Below are 23079 nucleotides of genomic sequence, written 5' to 3'. Positions count from 1 at the left end.
TTCCAACTTAAAACTTAAATCATGAAATTCATTCTTCCAAATCGATTCCGAATAACCTGAAAACCAAAACCGACGATTCACATAAGTCATAATACATCATACGGAGTTACTCATGCCCTCAAACTACCGAGCGAAGTGCAAATACTCGAAACGGTCGGTTGGTCGTTACAGTAATGTGGAGATTGATGATGATATCATGCATCGTATTGGAGAAGGGTGGATGAAATGAAGCCTCGCATCCGGTGTCTTGTGTGACAATAAGGTACTACCAAGACTTAAGGGTAAGTTCTACAGAGTGGTTGTTAGACCGGCTATGTTGTATGAGGCGGAATGTTGGCTAGTCAAGAACTCCCATGTCCAAATGATGAAAGTAACGAAAATAAAGATATTGAGTTGGATATGTGGGGATACTAGGAGAGACAAGATTATGAAGGGATATATTGGGGGCAAAGTGGGAGTGGCTTCTGTGGCAGACAAGATGTGGGAAGCGAGGCTGAGGTGGTTTGGGCATATGAAAAAAAAAATGCACAAATGCTCCAGTAATGGGGTGTGACAGGTTGGCCTTGGTGGGTTAAGGAGAGGTAAAAATAGGCCTAAGAAGTATTAAGGGAGGTGATTAGGTAGGATATGGCACAACTTCAGCTTAGAAAGGACATGACCCTTGATGGGAAGGTATAAATAACGAAAATTAGGGTAGAAGGCTAGTAGGTAGTCGAGCGTATCTCTTTGCCATACCAGTAGTTGTAGTATTATTGTCGTATTTCTTATCATTAGATTTTTATTAATACATGTTGTTTCTCTTGGTTCGATTATCTTATTATCTTGATGTTGTTACTGCCTCTTTTTCATAGTTTTTTCACTACTGTATTTCTTTTAAACATTGATGTGGTTGTATTTTGCTTGAGCCGAAAATCTATCGAAAACAACATATATGCCTTCGTAAGGTAAGGCGGCATATATACTATCTTCTCCAAACGCACTTATGGAATTATACTGGATTTGTTGTGTTAGTATTAAGGTATGGGAAACTTCCTTGAGGAAACCGCTAGACTAGACGATTGGTGTTTACATGGCCTATAAGCTTAATTAATTAAGTTTGGTTTAAGTACTTTAGATGATTCAATAGACTTAGATTTTTGAAAGAATAAAAAAGAGATTAACGTGTAAAAGAATGGGATTGACTTATCCATTAGTATAATCTCCATATGGTTTCATATTGTTAACAAGTTTTCTTTAAATGCCCTTGGGTCTCGTCATTTGGACTTTGAAAAAATCTCGAGATGTGAAACAAAGACAACTTGCAATTAACTATGGACAACTGGACATAATTCTAGAAGGTGAAATACAGCAAGATGCTACAGGTTTATGTTACCAACAATATGTAATGTTTCTAACGTGTGTTAAATTAGGTACAAACTAATTAGGATAGAACTAATTATCCAATTTAAACTTACTATTTCCTGCTGAGAATAATCAAAATTTTGTAAGTGTCTCAACTTTAACTCTGATTTGTAGTTTCTCAATATCTCATATTTACAATGTGGTTTGACCTTATTAGGATAATAACTTAAATTTCCTTTTTTATAAAATGCCAAAATATTTAATCTCCTTTCAATACATTGGTTGGTAACTTCAGAATCAAGACTATTGTTTACTTTTCTTCAAACTAGATCCAGATCTAAGGCCTGAAAGGTTAATTCCGTCATTTCCTTATATCTTCCTGTAAATCTTACTCTATTCATTTCTTTTCGTTCTCCCCTTACTACTGCCAAAATCCCCTCACATCTCTCTTCCTCCTATCCTCGCCGGCGTTGCCGTTTTCCTCCTCCACAGATCACCCGTAAATCTACCCTTCGCCGGCGTCAACATTTCAAAATGACGAAATTACCCCTTCTCCTCCCGCTTCTCCTCCTTTGTCTCGTCTCATTTACCACCGGCGAGATAAAAAACCTCAAAATCTCCTCCGATCCACGTGCTATGATCCTCTTCGAGCGGTTCGGGTTCACACATACGGGTCAAGCCGCAATCTCAGTCTCTTCCGTCTCCGTTATCTCCACCTTAGCCACGCCCGACCCGTCGCGTCTCGGGTTCTTCCTCTTATCAGAAGAATCCTTAATTCAAGTCCTCCTTGAGCTCCAACAAAACCCTAATTTCTGCGTTCTCGATTCCAAATTCATCAATCACCTCTTCACTTTCCGCGATCTCTCGCCTCCACCAAATTCCTCATTCAACCGATCTTACCCCGTTACTTCCCCCAATGAATATTCCCTCTTTTTTGCCAATTGTGCCCCTGAATCAAAAGTATCAATGGACGTCCGTACAGAATTGTATAACCTCGATAATCAAGTGAAAGATTATCTTTCGGCTGGGCTAACTCAGCTTCCCACGTTGTACTTTCTATTTTCGTTTGTTTATTTTGGATTTTTAGGGTTATGGTTGTATGTGTGTTTCAATAATAAGAAATCTGTGCATCGGATTCATATGCTTATGGCTGCTTTAGTTGTAATGAAGGCTTTGAACTTGGTTTTCGCGGCGGAGGATAAGCATTATGTTAAGGTTACTGGAACTGCACATGGTTGGGACGTGTTGTTTTACATTTTTCAATCGATTCGTGTTGTTCTGTTGTTCACTGTGATCGTTTTGATTGGTACTGGGTGGTCGTTTTTGAAGCCGTTTTTGCAAGAGAGGGAGAAGAAGGTGTTGATGATTGTGATCCCTCTTCAGGTTTTGGCCAATGTGGCTTCGATTGTGATTGGGGAAACGGGTCCGTTTATTAGGGATTGGGTTACTTGGAATCAGGTGTTTTTGATTGTCGATATTGTTTGTTGTTGTGCTATTATCTTCCCTATTGTTTGGTCAATTAGGTCGTTGAGGGAGACTTCGAAAACTGATGGAAAGGCTGCTAAGAATTTGGCGAAATTGACTTTGTTTAGGCAGTTTTACATTGTAGTGATAGGATACTTGTACTTCACGAGAATTGTTGTGTTTGCGTTGAGGACGATTGCGGCTTATAAGTACCAATGGGTGGCAAATGCTGCCGAGGAGATAGCCAGTCTGGCGTTCTACATGGTGATGTTTTACATGTTTAGGCCAGTGGAGAAGAATGAGTACTTTGTTCTTGATGACGAGGAAGAAGAGGCTGCAGAGTTGGCTCTTCGGGATGAGGAGTTTGAGTTGTGAAGTTGAGATCTCGTGGAAGGTCTCCTTCTGTCATTTTATACGGTTTGCAGCCTAACACTGTGAGTTCACTGAAGTTATAGTTAGGTTTGCTGGGATGATATATCATTTACTGTTTTTTACTTTTTCACTGTTATTAAACAATATTTTGGGTTATTGTAGTAGCACTGGTATCATGGAACAGTTGTTTCATTTTTGGATATTGTAAGTTCTTTCGATGAAATTACCATGTAAACCTCATTTTCATGATACAGTGGTTTATCATGGTTTCCTCCTTGTTGGTCCTTTTTCTCTTCTTTCCTCCATCTAGAAGTTTGTTTATCTGAATATGAAATTGTTAAAATGTGTTGTTTTCCATTGAGAAATTTAGTATAGTTGTGAATGTAGACTGTTTAGTTGATGATAATGACTGCTTGGTGTATGTCTTTTTCTGTGTTCTGTTGTTTGCGTCATGCTTTTACATCACTCTGGACTGGCCAAATTATGTCCACTTATATGACTGTTAGGATGCCAAATAATCCACCTTCCTCTGAATGATATAATATCTGTTGACCAATGGCTTCTTAGTTCATTTTTGGAGTTACTGCCTATTGGCATATTGAGGATCAGAACCAGAACTGAGAGAAATGGTCTCGTTCACTTCTCGTCTGTCTATTTGGACAACACCAAAGATATGTCAAAATTGTTCATTGATCGATGGATTTCATAGTTCTTGTGCTTGGTAATTATATTGCTTTACTGAGGTGTTGAGCACATGATATCTTGTGGTTGTCTTAGTTATTAAGATAGTTATGGCTTATGCGTCTGGTTAAAAGTTGTAGGATCTGTTTGGTAGACTCACTGACCTTTTTCCATAACAATGCTTTCCTATTTCAAGTGTTGGTGTTGAAAATGTTCTGTAGAAAATAATGAAAACAGCTTGTGGTGTAATGTGCTATTACTTGTAAGTTAATCTCCACTTGACTTTAAACTCGAATTGGTCCCATGGATAATTACATACTGTTGATACCTTCCATTACTCTCTTGTCACTTCCACCTCCAGTAATGACTCGACAATACTACTACATGCCCATAACATTTATCATCAATGTCCCAGAAGAATGATTTAGAACGTGTTTTACCTTATAAAGCATTTTACATGAAACAATGAGGAGTAATAGATTATGTGACATAGGCCAAAACGCTTATTGTCAAAGAATCAATGAAAGCCTGAAAGGTAATAGATCAGGGATGGTATGTTGGTGGGAATTCTTATAGTTTTTTTTCCCCATCACTGAGATCTGAGACCCCTTCCCGATATGAGGCTTATGGAACCGCGATACAATAGGGTACATTAATTGACGCCCTGCTATTCATCAGGACAATTCTGCCTTTACGTGAGAAACAGTTTAACTGACATTGAAGGTTTTTTATTTCTACACTAGAAAGCTGGCTAAATTGAACAATGTGACTCGGAAACAAGAGTGGTAATATAATTAGGTATTTTCTGCATTTTGTGTTAGACACAATCGGGGATCATCCATCATATCTGAGGGCAGGTGTACCTCCTTTTTGCTATCTTTATCTGTTATCTTTATCAAAACACAAATGTCATTAAATATCTAGTGATAGTCTATAAGGTGGAACAGATACACAAAATAGAAAGCACCATTACAATCTTGTTTACGCTGCTACAACTTTCTCTATTCTTTTTTTCGATAGATCTAGATGCTCTTTCATACATAGACCATAATGATAGATAAGATTACATGGAACTTCTGGGTTGACTTTCGCTTTTCTGGTTGGTTCCCATACTTTTCCAGTTTTCCTATGCTGATATGGTTAGTCTACTACTCGTCAGGGAACTCATAATACGGTGTGTAGGGAAGTAATGAAGCTGCTACATTTGCCTTCATCTTACAAATTTATGAATCCCTTAGTAGTGACAGAGGAACTTAAAAATAAACAAAATAGTACTTGTTTAACTTGCAGAAAGATGCTCTCGCTGTCTGTTAAAACTCTTCTATGCTAGCTGTGGTTTTTCCCTTTGAATTCCCGGGGAGGTGGTGGGGCGTGGGAGGGGTAGGTTCTTGGTTTTTCTAGGTGAAGGCTCATCATAACCTTAAGTTGAAATCTTCATCGGCTATTGTGCTGCTGAAAAAGGGTAAGTTTAGCATCAAACTTGTGTTCACTTCCTCGCAGCTAGTAAATTTATCCTACTGTTGCTCTGCTGATTTTGTGACAAGTTTTTAGTTCTTATACAGATGGACATAAACACACTCTTTTTCTTTTGAAATTCAGGTAGTACCGTTTTCCTATTAATTGTTTTGGTGATGTGACAGTCCTCCAACATAACCAATGAAAACGCGGCGCTATTCTCAATGGTCTAATTGCTGGATAGGGCTGTCACAATCCACTTATTCTTGCGCAACTATCAAATATTTCAGGGCTCTGCTTTGATCCACTTGTACGAGCAGCTAAATCATAGCAATCACTTCCTAAACAATAATGCTAACTTCTGACAATAGAGGACTTCTTTAGTTCTTTATGGTTTGCACTCTCTTTTTTTTCCACTTTGTTGGGCGAGGGATTGATCATCTGACTTTTATATTGGGCATGCCGTGCTCTTTAACTCAAGGCAAATGATTGGTTACACATATACAAGTATAGGTTCCATGAACAGAAAACAATGAAATTTTAACCAGATCTCTTTGTTTGGTGTTACAAGATAATCTTGATAGATAAGTAAAACATGGAAGCATATCAAAGATGAACATACTGGCGGGGTCCAGACTGATAAGGTGTTCCATCAGAGAAGACGTTCGCTATCAGCTCATACTCCTTTGATAATGATAGTGAGGTTTCTGCCTGTTTGATTTGCAAGTTTTGTTCTTCTACTAGTTGATGCTTGCACATTGAAAGTGAAATCTGAGCAACGGCATCAACTAGAAAGCCCACCTAATAGATATTTGACCTTTAAAATGTCTTGAGAAGTTCCTTTGCTATCTCATAATGAGGATTACCAGGTTCTGACCAACAGCATTCTTATGAGTTGTGACGGATCATCAAAAAAAGCAAAGCAAAAGCGGTTGTCATAGTAGCAGCGAGCGAAATGAGAGCAACCTAAACTCTGAAAACATTGTTGTGGAATACAAGTGTCTAGAGGCGGAGCCAAGATTTCAAATTTATGGGTTCTGAACTGGTCATCGAACTCATAACTCGTCTTAGTTACTGGGTTCGCAATTAAGTATTTATATATATTTGATGGATTTCCTAATACAAATACCCAACACTCTACCTCCACCCATGTAAGTGTCATAGGGGAATTAGCAGTTCGAATGATCTTTAACTCATGAGCAGCAAATGCCTGCTTTGGATTTTCCATCTCTGCATCTTTAGTCTATTCTCCTTTACTTTAAAGAGCTCTTGACTCTATTTATTCTTGTGTATTTAGGTACAACTGAAGATTTAAGTAGTTTGATGTAATGTAATATTGTTAAAGAGAAATATAATTTTGATACACACCAGCGACACAATTAGAATTTAGACTTAGTAGGTTATGAAATAAATACATAATTTCATTTAACTTGTTATTCACGTACATATATAAAATTCGAGTGAAAAGTAATGGAAAATTTGGAAAACTGTTTGTTGCTCTAATATACGTTCTTAACTTTCTTTTGAATATGAAATTATTTGCCATTCACTATCGTAAATTGACAGTTTAAGAAATCACAAGAAAAAAGAAAATTATTTTAAGTTGTATTGCGCATGGAACTTCCATTCTGAAAGCTGCAGCAACTTTTGACTGCTAATAACAATAACAATAACAATAACAATAACAATAATAATAATAATAATAATAATAATAATAATAATAATAATAATAATAATAATAATAATAATAATAATAATAAGCAGAAAAGGCCTTTGCAGTATGACAGTGATTGTAGCAAGACGAGTCCGGCCTAAAGGCTCAAAATATTATTATTTAGGAATTAGCAGACGCGTTTTGAATTTTAATTTTCCAGATAAATTTTTTGGGATACAAATATCCTGAATTGTCTTAAAATTAAAATTTTTAGTTTAATAATTCATAATAAAATAAGTACTAGTTAATCCCTAAATAACAACCCTAAAAATGACCCTTTGCGCACCTCGCCCGCTTTTTTAGAGTTGAAATCTAGGGTGTCTTCATTTGTGAGTTGTGAACTTGTGATATAATTCATGATTATATTGTTTATAAGAAAGAAAAAACTTATTTTCCTCAGCTTCTCTTAGTCACGTTTTCCACATGTACTTAGCTGGATTAGATAAAACCCCACGATTTAAGGATAATGATTTTTTTTTGGCAGTTAACTTGAATTAGTTTCTTTACTAGTAGAACAAGAAAGAAATACACGTGAAATGGATAAAGCAATATTTTTTAGGTTGGGATATCTGTCATTGCGTTACTCCTCCTTTCTTTTTTATTTTTTGGACGACATGATGTTGAATATTACTTGTCTTATTTTTCATGTGAGTATTAATTATGGATAATGTCCTTTAAAATGACTTAAATTTTACATTGTCACCATATAAAAATTTACTAATTTATTTCATTTTTCTTGACAAGGTCATTTCCTCGTTTTGTTAAAAAGTAAAACTCTACCTTGACCATCTTTCATCAATAATGAGTTATTTTCATTTCATCCCTTTATCTTAAATTCAGGTCGAATATAATTCTAGGTGGAATGGGATTGTAAATATTATATATATATATATATATATATATATATATATATATATATATATATATATATTCTCTTTATTCATTTTAATTAATTTTTTGGCCTTTTTTTGTGGTCCAAAATATTTATTTTTTTAGTTATCAAGAAAGAATTAACTTCTTTTTTCCATTGCCTTGAGAGTAAAGAGCTTAGGAGTATTTTTTATATTTTTAATAAATAAATTAAGGTTAATATGATCAATTTCATTGTTAATTAATGTTTAAAGGTGAATTCATTAATATTTCTGAAAACAACTAAAAATTAATTAAAGTGGACCGGAGGGATTACCATTGTACACCTCAGGGGCGGATTCAACTACGGGTTCAACTGAATCTATAACTTTCAATACATCATATGAATTTATATATAAAAACTTACTAAAATCTCAACAATAGTAGATTTGAACTCATAATTTTAACAGTACAATAAATCAATGCTAATTTGTTTTAGAAATTGAAGTCATTAAATTTAAATTCTGGATCCGCCGACTTTTTGGTTTCATCAACTTACTTACTTTATCTATACTTTGTCAAGTTGTATAATACCCACCCCTATGCTCGATCATTTCTCCATAATTGATTTTTAAGTCAACCTAATTATGTAAAAAAGAATTGCATGATTAATGCACTTTCACTGCTAATAGTGTGAGATTACACTATTTAAACAGCACGCAAATAGCCACACATTTTTTCCATCTATCAACTATATCAAACTTTACTTTTATTAATCCACTGCCCACACATATAAAAACTACAAAGTGAAAAGAACTACAACAAATTCACAGACCATTTACTAAACGAAAAACCAACCCCAGCAAAAAGCTGAAATGGCCACAGTTTTTATACCAAACAGTGACACAACAACTCCAGCCAGAGCTACCAGCTATGTCAACTTCCGGCCAGAATCCCACGTCGAACTCCTGAAGACTGATTCTCCGGCGATGTACGGCAGAAGACGGCAGCTGTGGCAGCCGCCTAGGGTGGTGGACACCGTGTCATGCCGGCAACTATACTTAAGGAGCGCCTATACGTTTTCAAGAAAAGAAACTGTCCCTCAAAAAACTAAGAAATGTTTCGGAAAGGTCAAAGAAAGGGTGGCTTCCGGCGGCAAAAAGCAGGGAAAATCCGGTCAACGGCGGCGACGGAGTAGGTTTGCGGTGGTGAGGAAAGTGAAGAAAGTTTCTTGTGCGGCGTTGTCTGGTATTTTCCGAAGGCTGTTATCTTGCACTGCTACTGCTGATGTTGTGGACCATAAAAGTTAAAGTCAATGTAGTCACAGTATTTCTCTTTTCCTCCTTTCACCTTTTTTTTTTTTTTGCTTTTCTTGTCTGATTATTTTTTATGTTCTGAAAAAAAAAAAAGAGAGATAGAAAGAAAGCGTCTGCGTATATCTTCTCCTTTGCTTTGGCCAATATTAAAACATGAGCACGAATTAGTTCGAACTTTGAAAAAAAAAGGTGGGGAAATATGCAAGTGTAAAATTCTTAGTAGTGCTTAATTTTCTTTTTTCTTTTTAATGACGATTTTCTATTTGAGCTTGTACCCACTTTTATTCAGACAATTTTGTCAGCCAATGCTTAGCCAAATGAAAAAGAATTTACCTAATAGTATAGTTTATGCAATTAGTCAATTTTTTATTAGGTCCTTTTAATTTACAGTATTCTTCTTTCTTTTATTTTTCTCCATATGACAAAGTACAAGAATTTCAATCCCGACCTTTTACCCAAATCAAGCAATTTAACAGAATTAAGATTTAAAGTGAGAATACAAATCATTTAAGCATAATCAAATATTAAATATGTGTATGCAAGATTACAATTCTTGCATTAATTGGTTTAATGTAAAAATAAGGTGCACATAAGTTTTTATCATTGTTCAATTTGCAAGGTCAAAGAAGTAATAAAGGACTAAAGTTACCCCAGTTAAGGTAGAGCTGTTACCGTAATTAATGGGATAAAGACGCAATGATAATGCAAGATTAAATTGAAGATTCCAACGGCTATTGACCATGATAAGCTTTTTCATTTCAGTAATTAGTGTGTCATAAAAAAAAAACCAATTTGTTTTTTCCCAAATCATCAACCACAAAAAAAAAAAAAAAAAACACAGAATCACAAAAGTAAAAGAATAAAGGAAAAAAATTGCTCACAGTAATAACGATATGATTTTAATCTTTACTCATAAGTTAATAAAAAAAACTCATAAGTTAATATATTCTATTATATAATATTATATTATATTATAAGGTGTTATTTACTTATTTTTTATTTATTTAATTCTATTACCATTCGGGGAGTTAAGTGCTTTTCAATTGAAAGGCTATTCTCAAACATATGAGATTTTGTGAATTGTGATTATAGTACATCTATATGGCTATGTAAGTTTAATCTAAAAAAATTTAAGACAGTGATGTCCGAATTTATGTCGAAAGAAATTTAAAGGTGTTTATAAGGCAGGCAAGCCGATTATAGTGAAACAGTTTAGATTCTGACATAGAACTATACATTGTAATACAACATTTGTTTAGCATTTTGATTTTTATAAAAATAATAATAATAATAATAATAATAATAATAATAATAATAATAATAATTTAGGTAAAATTTTATATATTATTTTTGCAAAATATAATGTGGAATAACAATACTTGAACAAAATCTAAAATGGCAGGGTACCTTATGGGTCCTTTTGTCCAAATCTAAGGAAATCTTACGGATATGTCCCAAATAAGTTCTAACTTACTAACTACTAGCCATTAATTATAAACTTATCAAAATTAATTACCACATACAAAAATTAAAAATCCAAATAAATAAGGATTCTTTCTCTCCAAGAATCACACGCAAAGATCTTCTTCTATATTTTTAAGTGTGATCAGCAACATTAGATTCAAAACGAAAAATAAATTTCATGGATGAGGTAGCAAACAAGGTGATGAAATATAAAATTTGAGGAAGATTGGGGGTGATTTGATCTGATTTGGTATCAAAATTCGTAGTTAAAATCGAGTTCAAATTTTTTTTCCTACAACACATACATGTATCACGCATGTATCTCACACATATGTATACGTGAATATACATGTGATACACATTTGATATAAATATCATATATATATATATATATATATATATATATATATACACAGTGTGATACACATATCATCTTTTTGGAAAAATATAAAAAATAGCCAGATTTACAACTGGTAATTGAAAAATAGCTACAGTTTCAAAACTAATTGAAATTTAGCCACTTTTCATGTAAAGATAAAATCTGAACAAAAATACCCTTAAAAATCCGGAAATATTCCAGCACAATATGCTGTAGTTCGAATTTTTTACATATGAGCTTCCAGCATGATGTACTGGAATTTCATAATATGCTAGAGTTCCAATGTAATATGCGGTAAGTTCATATGCAGGAGCTCCATAATCCCGTATATTATACTGGAACTTTTCGTGTGCTGGAGTTCCAACATAATATACTGGAAGTTTACACGCAGGAGTTCCATAATCTCGCATATTATGCTGGAACTTTTCGTGTTTCGTCAAAATAAATGGCTACTTTTCAATGACTTTACAAACATTGACTATTTTTCAATTACCAATCCAAAACTGGTTAGTCCGTGCTATTTTTACCATCCTTTTTCATATTTATCTTCTATTTTGAATTTTCAATTCAAACCACCTCAAAACTCTACCAAATCATCCCCACAACTGAGATTTAAGCTTCTTAATATGTATCAAATCTATTCCAATAATACCCACTCAAAAGAAAGCAAAACTTTGATATTTTTTTGGCTACAAATAGCTTATTGGCTAATATTGGTAATATTTTATGAATTGACTAATTTTGTACTAACTTACTTATGGGCTGATATAACTGGTTGTTTAATTTCTAATAACACAAAAATTGTTAATTATGTGGGGAATAATAATACATATATTTTTAACATGGATTGCAATGGGTAAGAACTAATTCGCGCCGAGTGTTTACACCAAATTAATAGAAGCATAATATGTGTTTGCACATAAAATTTTATCACTTAATCATAGTTAATTAATTTAGAGTAAACAACGGATGGGAGTAAGTATTTACTATTACAATATTATGATTTTTTAAAACAACGGATGTCGTTTTATAATATATCGTATTGTATTGTTCGATGAATACAATGTTTGGATAGATTGTACCGTTTACCGTAGTTTCATGATGTCACAAACCAAAAATATGAATAATAAACTTGTAACATTACTAAGAAAAAATAAAATACGGAGTAGAATTATTATATAAAAAAGTATGATAAAGATAAAATAATAATTATTTAATAACAAAGAAATGCAGAATGAGAGAAAAAAATAATGTAACGATGTCACCACACCAAATATGTCGTTACATAAAGTGATACTTTTCATTGTTACGTAACGACGGATTTTACGATACGATACAATAAAATTAAAGTAACAATCAAAATAAATATTATATTTAAAATATCAGGTAACAACCATGCACACAAGCTGTTAATCACCGTGTAAACATCAAATTGATGAAGCACAAATTTATTTTTCTTTGGCAATATTGTTTGCAACAAAATGATATTTTTATATTATCATCAAGTGTAGAGTAATTTTGGTCTCAGAAGTCAGAACAGAAATGTAAACGAAATAAGAAGGCAACTGTTAAACAGCGCGCGAACTGCTCCTCAGCCTTCTTCTTCACCTCTCGTGTAATTCCCTTAAGCTTATGTCGCACACAAAAGTAAAAAATAATATGTATAGGCAACGATGCATCATTGTTTAAGTCCTAGAATTCTCATTGTATTTATTTTGTGTAGCTCACTTTTTCTCAGATGGCTTCCAGGTAATCTTAATTTTGATTAATTGGTTGACCTCAAGCTAATTAAATTCAGAATAAATGTGAATGGTCATTTATGGTCTGTATCAATCACGATTCTAAATAATTGGGATAGGCTATGTGAATCCTTTTGCATGCATTCTACTAGGTTTCTTGATTTTTGTATAAAGAGAGAAAAAAGATTGATATTTTCTCTTTAATGTTTGTTAATTTCTGCAGGATTAGTCATAGCGGCAGTTGTTACACTTGATTCGATCCAAATATATAAGAAACATGAATTATTCGGATCGAAACCAACAGTATTTTTTCAGTGTAAAGGGGAGAACAAAACAATTTTGCCAGATGTGAAGAAGAAACATGTCTTGTATACTTTCAAGGGCGAAGAGTCTTGGCAGGTTTATGATGACTGAATCTCTCTCAATTGTTTGATTTACTTACGATGGAACTTTCTCTTTGCTATCTTTTCCAGCTTTCGCTTTTACAATTCCCTTTCCTTTCATTGTTTAGGATAACTTGAGCATTTAAAATTTACTAGCAATAACCATTTGTCACGATGTTTTGTCATCAAAATGCTTATAGCATGCTAGTTTCGACTACTGTCTTAGTTAGAGGCGGACCCAAGATTTTAACGCGACGGGGGCACAATATTCTGCTCAACTAGTGCCCCCTAAAGGCTTTTAGTGTTTAGGGTGCCAAGTGATTTGAATTAACCTTTTTCAAGGTATACACTTATACATATACAAGATTTCTACCGAAGTTTACGGGTTTGGTGACCCTTCAACATTACACATAGGTCCGCCTCTAGTCGTAGTTGCAAAAAGCTATTCTTCTTAACAAAGTATGTTGGCATCGTGCTTGAGACGACTTAAGTATAAAATAAAAACTTGTGCAGTTGTTTGTTGGGAAAAAGATGGCAATGCATATGCCTTTATTTTCCTGCTAAAACATAACAGGTTGTATGTAGGAGTTGCCTTTTGTTGGTTGGGGGGGGGGGGGGGACCTGTTACTCCCTAAGGTTGGTGAACCTTTTACCTACATTTTGCCAAAGTGTTGGTTCATTGCATTTTCAAAGGAATTTCTACACAGCTGGTCTTTGCTAACTTACTTCCTAGTTAGACGATACCTATTGCAAATTACAAAATTTAGTTGTAAACCTGCAGCACCCTCCCACCTGTGAACTGTAGTCATAACTCTTCTTTTCAACTTTTGGCTGCAACTGCTTCAGTTGGGTTAATGTTTGGCAGGGAGTGTCATGTCTTACTCTTTTTGGGTGTAGAAATTATAGTTTCCTATTTAGTGGTTGGTTTGAAAAGTTGTGCTGGGAACTGTTTAATGGTTGTTGAGTGCTACATGTGGGAATATTTTAATGGAAAATGATTTAACAGAAACAAAAGATAGCAGGGACTGAGATATTTGTGTTGCATGATGGGGAGGAATCACATCTAGAAATTAGCATGTGGGTCATGGAAGTTGTTATGCATTATTTTCAACTTCTATCAGTATATTTCAAAAATTATGCGTGTTGCTCTAGAGCTTGTGAATTTCTGTTGTAGAGATTATCCAGGTTTATACTAATATGATGTGCATGGCATAAGATATATCTCCTTCCAGAATTTGATGTTGAGTGCATTTTATGTTTTAGCCTTTGACAGAGCTTACAGATAAAAAGTGCAAACGATGCGGGATCTATGAGAAGGATACAATAAAGCCTGATGATACTTTTGATGAGTGGGAGTTATGTGCTTCTGATTTTACTGATCTTGATGGGAAGTATGTTCATTTCTTAAAGAAAGAGCTCAATGCCACATTTTTGTGCCCAGAGTGTGTCCCTCGTGGTGGTGGTTAGTCTTCTAGTTCCTTATGGTATTCCTTTTTGTAGTTCTCTCTGGTACATTTTGTTAGCTGATGCAATAGAGGTCGGGCTGTTGATGTGGTGATGTAGAATAAGTCACTAATACCCTGCAGTTTTAATCTTTAGATGTTAAAGGAAATTCCTTAAGATTTTTCTTATCTGGGCTCTATTTATAGATTGAAGATTTTTTTGCTTCCGCGAATTTGTGGAGTTGGTTTACTTATATGCTCAGTACTAATTGTTAGTTCTATTGCGTTGTTTCTCTAGCTTCTAATCACTCATCTGGCTCACAAAAAGGGGGAAAGAGAATGCACTGGGCTCTAGTGCTGCTTATCTGTGCTTTAGCGTCAATGGTTTTAGTTCTTGGAGCAGTCACTGTTTACAAATATTGGAAGCGAAAGAAAAGGCAGCAAGATCAAGCTCGTTTCTTGAAGCTGTTTGAAGAGGACGATGACATAGAGGACGAATTAGGCATTGGGCCACTTAGTCATGTTATTTAGAAAAATAACATCTTTTTTTATGTCATATCCAACATACATGTACATGCTTGACGTAGTTGTAGAGTATAACTTGAAGGGGTAAAATATTAATTTCATTTTACTGTAAGAGAATGTAGCAAATGTAGGTAGTACCGTGAGCTTGGAAGTATGTGACCACTGGGGAGTTATGAGACTGTATGCCTTTTGAATAGAAGATATTATTCTTTACAACTGAGCCTCACTGTGTAATTTCATTTCACTATTACTACCGTTCCTTAGTGGTTATGACTAATATCATCAAAATGATCTAGCTATAGTTCATGATGGCTATACATAATTGTTAAATGGAGAATATACACATGTGGAATGGTATAACCAACTTTTCTGTTCACTTTTGTTATCTTCTTCAAGGTGTTCCTTCTTCATTTTGATATCCTCCTCTGTATTTGTTTACATGCCTCTTGCAGCTCAGTTGCTACAAACTGCAAACTTCCTGGCACTCCAAAACATACCCGTTTCCCTTCTTCGTAAGGTTCCCAAAGAAGTTTGAAGAGATGGAGAAGTGTCTCCGTAATGTTTCTAAAGAAGTACTCCAAGGGTTGAGAATTAGGCTATTGTTCTTTTTTATGACCAATGTCGAAGTATTCCAAGGGTTGAGAATTAGGCTATTGTTCTTTTTTATGACCAATGTCTCGATTGTTGGGTATCCGAACAAAGTCTCGTATTGGAAGTTGAGAAGAGAAAGAAGCAACATATAAGGTGTAAGATACTCTTAATGGTGTGACCTTTTGGGAGAAACTATGCGAGCTTGCTCCAAAGCGAAGACTATCACATGGTGTTAAGAGTATTTACGGCTTACTTAGCCCAATCAGAAGAGACGGTTCGGTTGAACGAGCATCAAGATGATGGAGAGTAGTTGTCATGTTACGTTGAAGGGGCACGTTTACTGCCTTGGCCAATCTACAGATCGGTTTATCGCCTTTGTCAGTCTATAAAATGATATCATCTTTGATGTGACAAGAAAAAACTGGCTATATCAGTAAATACCAATTGTGTTGCAAGCGGCTAATTCTAGGGGACTGTTATCAGCTACAGTATTGAAGGTGAGTCTCCAATATGCTGATGGGTATCACAATGTTGATATACAGGAATTTCTGACAGGACTCCGGTACTTCGTTCCACTAGTCGTCCTTATTTTCATTATTCTTTTTGCTTTGCCTGAGCTTACCAACTTAGCTAGTTATATATGGTAAGTTGATAAGTAGGATTTTCTTGCTGGTGCTGGTGCATCTTGTCATGTTTGTTCTGTATCCGTTTAGAGTGGACTAACAAAGGCAGTATTATAATTCTCTTGCAATTTTTGAGTGAAATGCAGAGAGGATAGTCTTAGTAAACTTAATATTTTTGTAGATTTGTTAATAATGATTCTTTGGTCCTAAGCAGTGTAACATTCTTAACTAATCTAATATGTTCAGATAATTAACAAAAGAATTTATAAGATTATTCTGAAAAGGAGAAGAAGAAAAAGAGAGGTAATTTTAGGACACTCCTCATTTCTCTTGAAGTTTCTGTGAAAGCTTAAAACGGGGAACTAATGTTAGCTTTGAATCACAACGCCTTGCTCTCGCGTTTCTTCCTTGCTTTTGATGTGAAACTCACAGAAGGAAAACAGGTGTTGATTGTTTAATTAGTCTTCTTAAGGAATTTATGCCCCCATTAGTGTTTAGACGAATTCCTTCAGACATAACCCTCTGTAAACAGACACTTAAAATTTTCAGATATCAAATTCAAAATTTAAATTAATAAAATTAAACGTATTAATGAAAGCTCTTTACTGTCCCTTGTTTTTTTGGTTCTTTTTGCTTAAAATGCACTCATTTGCTTCTCCCAAAGCTTGAAGTCCCCCTCTTTTTTGGTTCTTTTTGCTTACAATGCACTCATCTGAAAATCAAAGCTATCTGCTAGTCCACTTGGGCCATGTGATTGCATCGACTGAATACATCCACTACATTCAAGAAATCCATTTGTTGAAGCAATTAAGGAATGTGCAGGAGAGCTTTAAGAATGTGTTCATTACCGAATTAGCCATTGAGAAGTGACTGATGAGACATGAGACTAAGGAGTGCTGAAGTTCCCTACAGTTCAAATTGTTGTAATTACTTGCATCATAGATAGAGGAATTTGTTGGCTAAGTTAGAAGTACAATGATCTTTTGTCCCAAAAATATGCCTTATTGGGCATGTTGACTTTCTCTGAAGTAGTACCCAAGAATGCTTATCTCCTAGCGTAGAAAAGAAGAAAAGTTTGTGAGATCTGGAATCATTGAAGTTTAGTTTTCGACAAGCATTAAGTTGGCCGAATAGTGCTGCAAATAGGCGTACTACATTGAAGAGTGCACATAAAGTATCTAATTGAAAATGTGAAGAAAACTTAATGTTCAAAGCCCTTCCAGACTCACTTACTCCCACTCCACACTTCCCGTTCTATAGATAGTATTGTTTTTTATACAGCAATAAGCACTCTTTACAATGTCTCTTGGTGGAGGAGATTATGTAGAATGTATTATACATATTATGGGCAGGCAAGATGCGGTGAAATTAGCTCAGTGCACATGTCTTGAGCCCAAACAAAACACCCATAGTCAACAAGTTTTGACTCTATCCATCACTGCCATTTTTAGGCCTAGAAGCAAACGCATGGAGCTTCAAGAATTTGGTGACTCCATCGAGGAAAATAGCAATTGCCATGATTCTCTTTTTCCTAATCCTACTTCATTTCCCTTTGTTCTTTCCTTCCATAACCTCAGCTATAGTGTTAAAGTTCGACGCAAACTGACAGTATTTCCTAGGTGCTTGAAGAGAGCTAGCTGGGATGGCAAGTTGCCAGGGGAAGGAACAGATGAGGACATGACTCGCACGAAGGTATTGCTGAATGACATATCTGGGGAAGCAAGGGAAGGCGAAATCATGGCGGTCCTTGGTGCTAGTGGCTCGGGAAAATCCATGTTGATCTACGCCCTTGCGGACCGTATAGCAAGGGAAAGTCTTAAAGGTACTGTAACTTTGAATGGTGAAGTTTTGGAGTCCAAGTTTCTCAAAATGATCTCAGCTTATGTCATGAAAGATGACCTCTTATTTCCCTTGCTAACAGTGGAAGAGACCCTCATGTTCTCAGCCGAATTCCATCTCCCAAGGACTTTATCTTGGTCTAGAAAGAAGGCAAGAGTTCGAGCATTAATCGATCAACTAGACTTGCAAAATGCTGCTAATACTATGATTGGAGATGAAGGCCACAGGGGAGTGTCAGGCGGAGAGCGAAGGCGTGTTTCAATTGGAATAGGTATCATTCATGACCCTATTCTCCTATTTCTTGATGAACCTACTTCAGGACTTGATTCTACTAGTGCTTATATGGTGGTAACTGGTAAAGGTCTTGCAAAAAATAGCTCAAAGTGAAAGCATTGTGATCATGTCAATTCACCAGCCAAGTTACAGAATCCTCTGTTTGTTGGACCGCTTGATCTTTGTTTCATGTGGTCAAATAGTTTTTGGTGGTTCACCTACAAGCATTCCCCAGTTCTTTGCTGAATTTTGGATTCCAATTCCAGAAAATGAAAATTGGGCAGAGGTGGCTTTAGATTTCATACAAGAGCTAGAAGAAACTCCAAATGGAACCAAGAATTTGGTGGAATTCAATAGATCATGGCAAAGAGAAAATCCAACTTGCACCAGCTTTTTCAGTGGACCTAAACCATCGTTGCAAGATGCCATAAGTGCAAGTGTTTCAAGGGGAAAATTAGTCTCAGGAGCAACAAATATCGGCCACAATATTTCTTCGCTAGACGTCCCAAAATTTGCTAATCCATTCTGGATGGAAATGGTTGTGATAGCAAAAAGATCCATACTTAACTCCATGAGAATGCCTGAGCTGTTTTACGTTCGTTTTGGTGCTGTTGTTGCAACTGGGATCATTCTAGCCACACTCTTTAGGAAACTGGACAATTCCCCAAAAGGGATTCAAGAAAAGCTAGGTTTCATTGCCTTTGCCGTGGGTTCAATCTTTTACATATGTCTTTATGCCATGCCAGTCTTCCTCCAAGAAAGGTACATTTTCATGAGAGAGACAGCATATAATCTTATCGCTGTTCCTCTTATGTTCTCTCCCATACCATCATCTCACTTCCTTTGCTATTTGTCCTCTCCCTTACTTATGCTGTAACAACTTATTGGTTAGTCGGTCTAGCAGGTGGCTTTTCGGGGTTTGTGTTTTTCTACCTCTTCATGTTTTCCACATTTTGGGCTGCTACTTCCTTTATCACATTCCTCTCTGGAGTCATTTACTCTGAAATGGTTGCTTACACAGTAGTCACCTTAATTTTGGGTTGGTTTATGTTGTTAAGTGGCTTGTTCATTGACCGAGATCGGATCCCCCCTTATTGGATATGGTTTCACTATTTATCTCCACCAAAATACCCTTATCAAGGTGTTTTACAGAATGAATTTGACAATCCATACAAGTGTCTTATAAAGGGTATCAAGATATTTGATGCCTCGCCGTTGAAGGATGTTACTGAGTCGTTGAAGATAGAGTTGCTTCAAGACATGAGCAAGATCTTGGGGATGAACATAACAAACTCAACTTGTTTGACAAGAGGAACAGATATATTGAAGCTAACCGCGTTGAATGATTTAGACAAATGGTCTAGTTTGTGGATCACCATTGCTTTGAGAATTTTCTACAGGATTCTCTTATATTTTGCTTTGTTGATTGGAAGCAAAAATAAGAGGCGCTGAGTACTTTTTTTAGGAAAAATATCATGTCAATATCTTTGCAGTAGCAAGGTAGTCAAACTGAACTAGAAAAGTGGAGATTTTTTTGTTTGAAATTTGCATTATGTTTGTGTCTCAAGATTTGAGATAGCTATGTAACTACATTAATTTTGAACTTTAAAGTAGACCTTTTATAGGCCAAGAGACGAATTTTGTCCATTATGGACATGTTTCTTTGTTGAAACACCATGTTTGCCTCCAATTAACATAATTCAGAAATTTAAAGTCAGGGTCGCTAGCTAGCTAGCATTGCAATGTTCATTTTTGTGCAATGCTGCAATCATTTTTGAGCGCTGCGACGCACATTTTCTATCTGTTAATACTGACTTGGCGCTGCAGTTCACAGCTTCAAAGCACTGTGGCACCAAATCTGCCCAGCAAACATTGCCTGCCTGGAAGGAGATATATTGGTTTGGCCAGATCCAAATTTTATATTTGTATGAAGAAATCCACTGAATATGTACGAAAATTAAGTTAAGAACTCAGTTACTAACACTTGATGTCGCTATCCTAGAATTTAGAACCCATAAAGTTCAAATCTTGGCTTTGTCTATATATGCTTCCAGCATACCAAAGTAGTTCACCCAAATTTCATATACTAAAACTAAACTTTTCGATCTTCATAATATATATCAAAACATGTATATAATGTCAGCACTATATCCCAAAGGTCTGCTCTCTCATCTCATACTTGTGACTTGTAAGTCACTCTTTTGCTTAATATATATATTCACACCATTCTCCCCCAAACTTGACATTCACCTTTTTTTTTTCTTTTTTTTTTTTGCTTCTCCCAAAGCTTAACCTCTTTTATCTTTGTATAGTTGATAATCATACTTATGGGTCAATGCTAGTTTTCTTATAACTTTATCCTGCTAGTCCATGTGATGCATCGACTGAAAACATGAACTGCATATTAGAAAAAAAAAAGGGATTTCTTGAAGAAATGATAAGGCATGTGCAAGAAAGATTAGTAATGCGTTGGTAACCGTATTAGACATTTAATTGACTAATGTACTCCTTTTTATCTCATGAAAAACTTAGGCTCATTCTAAATACCCAAACTTGAGTCTCTGCATTTTGAGCTTTTGATAGCAATTAGCAAGATATGCACTTATATGAGAGTTAGTAGATCTCTTGAGCTATGGAAACCCAAAATCTACACTAAAAGTTTTCATAAAAACTTTATGTTAGTAATTTCAATGTTTGTAAATAAACTGAACACTGCAAAGAGGAGAATAAAGGGGAAGTTTTATTCTGCAGGGGCACCTATTTACCTACTTAATACTAGCTTGGAGTTGTATTGGCTGCTATGATAAGATGGTTTGACTTATATACGGCGACTGTAAAAAATTCTACACAATCAACAATATCAAGGTAACATATATTATTTTTGGTTACTAACTCCAATTCTTATAGACGATAATTCCAGTTATTTCTTAGTTCATATGATAGTGTAAAATATTTTTAATGATGTCAATGTATAAAATTGAATTATATATGTACTGAATCTAGTGCAGCAGCGGTAAAGTTGTCTACATGTGACCTACAGGTCATGGCTCGAGCCGTAGAAGAAGCCATTAATGCTTGCATTAGGTTAGGCGGTATACATCACACCTCTTGGGATGCGGCCCTTCCCCGGACCCTGTGTGAATGTGGGATGCTTTGTGCACCCTGCTGCCCTAGTGCCAGCAAAGTTTATCCTATTGTTGTGTTTGCTTGAAACACACAGGAATTTATTTGCAAGGTTAGACGAACAACGGTTTGTTGTTTCAAATCTGCCTTTTGAGCAATTTAACTCAAAGATGCTAACTCAAGAGCGCTTCTCCACAACCCAAGAAAAGGAGAAAATTTTGTGAGGTTACGGAACCATTGAAGTTTAGTTTTAGACATACAGTATATGGTTGTATAATGGCAAATAGGGGTATTAAAAGGGAAAATGGTCAAATATACCTCTACTTTCAAATATTGTCTACATTTAACCTCCGTTATACTATCAGGCCAAATTTACCCCTACCGTTATACAATCAGGCTAAATTTACCCATATCATCAACAATCATTTAAAAATTAGCCCTTGATCTGTTAAGTAATCCAAAATCACCCAAATTCATTTTATTTAAATCACTTGTTGTTCTGCTTGCTCCATTATTTTCAGAAATTACTGTTGACGTGAATGCTAAAGTTACTAGACTATTCATAATTTTTTTTAATTACCAATGAACTCACTTCTTTTCTTGTAATAATGGGTTTTGGAATTGGTTTAAAATTTTATTTATTTTTCAATCATATACACACTGTAGAATTCAGTAGGTCTATTTATTGTGTATTATATACAGCTAAGCATCATGTATGTACATATATATTCAAATATATTTTGTCATTGTCGGGTTAGTATAAAGTTCGATCAACTAACTTAAGAGTGCACAATGTTTAGCCATTTAATTAAAGCAAAGTTGAATTCGACAATGTAAAGTCTTAGAGAATTTCAACTTCAATCACTAATACTTGCAAAGTCTCCATGCATTTGGTGCAACGAATTCATTAAAATTGAGATGCTGTAAACACTTTTAGAATTTAGAAAAGTTACATAATTTAGATTTTTCAATTTACTATACTTTGTTTATTCGGTTGTATTATTTAATATTTTTTTCTCTTATTTTTTCCCCTCTAATTCAGAAAGCACGTAAATGCCAATTATTTCGAAAATAGTGAACCAATAAAAAGAATCAGTAACTTAATTAAAATGATTTGGGAGATTCTAGGTCACCTGACTGACCGAAGGATAATTTTTTAAAGTTTACTGATTGTAGGGGTAAATTTGGTATGATAGTATAACGGTAGGGGTAAATTTGACCCGATAGTATAACAGTATGGGTAAATTTGGCCAATAATATAACAGAAGTTAAATGTAGACAATATTCGAAAATATAAGAGTATATTTGGGCCCTTTCCCGTAATAAAATGACCAATATGAAGGAAATTTGTACAAAGAGAGTGTTTAAAAATGCGAAGAAAACTTAAAAACCCTCTAAAACTCTCCCACTCCACACTTTCTACATAGAGTGTTTTTTAGCCATAACCATCTTTTAATGAAATGACCTACTAAAGGGTTTAAATTAATGTATATTGTATTATACATA

At 35.1% G+C, this 23079-nt stretch overlaps 3 protein-coding genes and 1 pseudogene across 3 annotated transcripts; all 4 read left to right on the top strand.

The window, feature by feature from the left end:
* Positions 1-1514: 1514 nt before the first annotated feature.
* On the top strand, positions 1515-3426 carry LOC107825886 (protein CANDIDATE G-PROTEIN COUPLED RECEPTOR 7-like). The gene has a single exon (XM_016652804.2). It carries the CDS (start codon positions 1876-1878, stop codon positions 3178-3180), a length of 1305 nt encoding a protein of 434 aa, XP_016508290.1. The 5' UTR covers positions 1515-1875; the 3' UTR covers positions 3181-3426.
* A 5325-nt stretch (positions 3427-8751) lies between these two features.
* Positions 8752-9186, top strand: LOC107825881 (uncharacterized). The gene has a single exon (XM_016652800.1). It carries the CDS (start codon positions 8752-8754, stop codon positions 9184-9186), a length of 435 nt encoding a protein of 144 aa, XP_016508286.1.
* Positions 9187-12647: 3461 nt separating this feature from the next.
* LOC107825891 (uncharacterized) lies at positions 12648-16460 on the top strand. Its single transcript, XM_016652810.2, has 4 exons — positions 12648-12784; positions 12998-13173; positions 14421-14619; positions 14898-16460. Exons 1-4 carry the CDS (start codon positions 12709-12711, stop codon positions 15128-15130), a joined length of 684 nt encoding a protein of 227 aa, XP_016508296.1. The 5' UTR covers positions 12648-12708; the 3' UTR covers positions 15131-16460.
* Positions 16461-17044: 584 nt separating this feature from the next.
* Positions 17045-20110, top strand: LOC107825890 (ABC transporter G family member 20-like; annotated as a pseudogene).
* Positions 20111-23079: the final 2969 nt, after the last annotated feature.

This window comes from Nicotiana tabacum, chromosome 24 (genome assembly GCF_000715075.1).
Source record: "Nicotiana tabacum cultivar K326 chromosome 24, ASM71507v2, whole genome shotgun sequence".
NCBI lineage: Eukaryota > Viridiplantae > Streptophyta > Magnoliopsida > Solanales > Solanaceae > Nicotiana > Nicotiana tabacum.
Note: the sequence above shows the minus strand (reverse complement) of the source record. Positions and strands in the feature narration are given on the sequence as shown.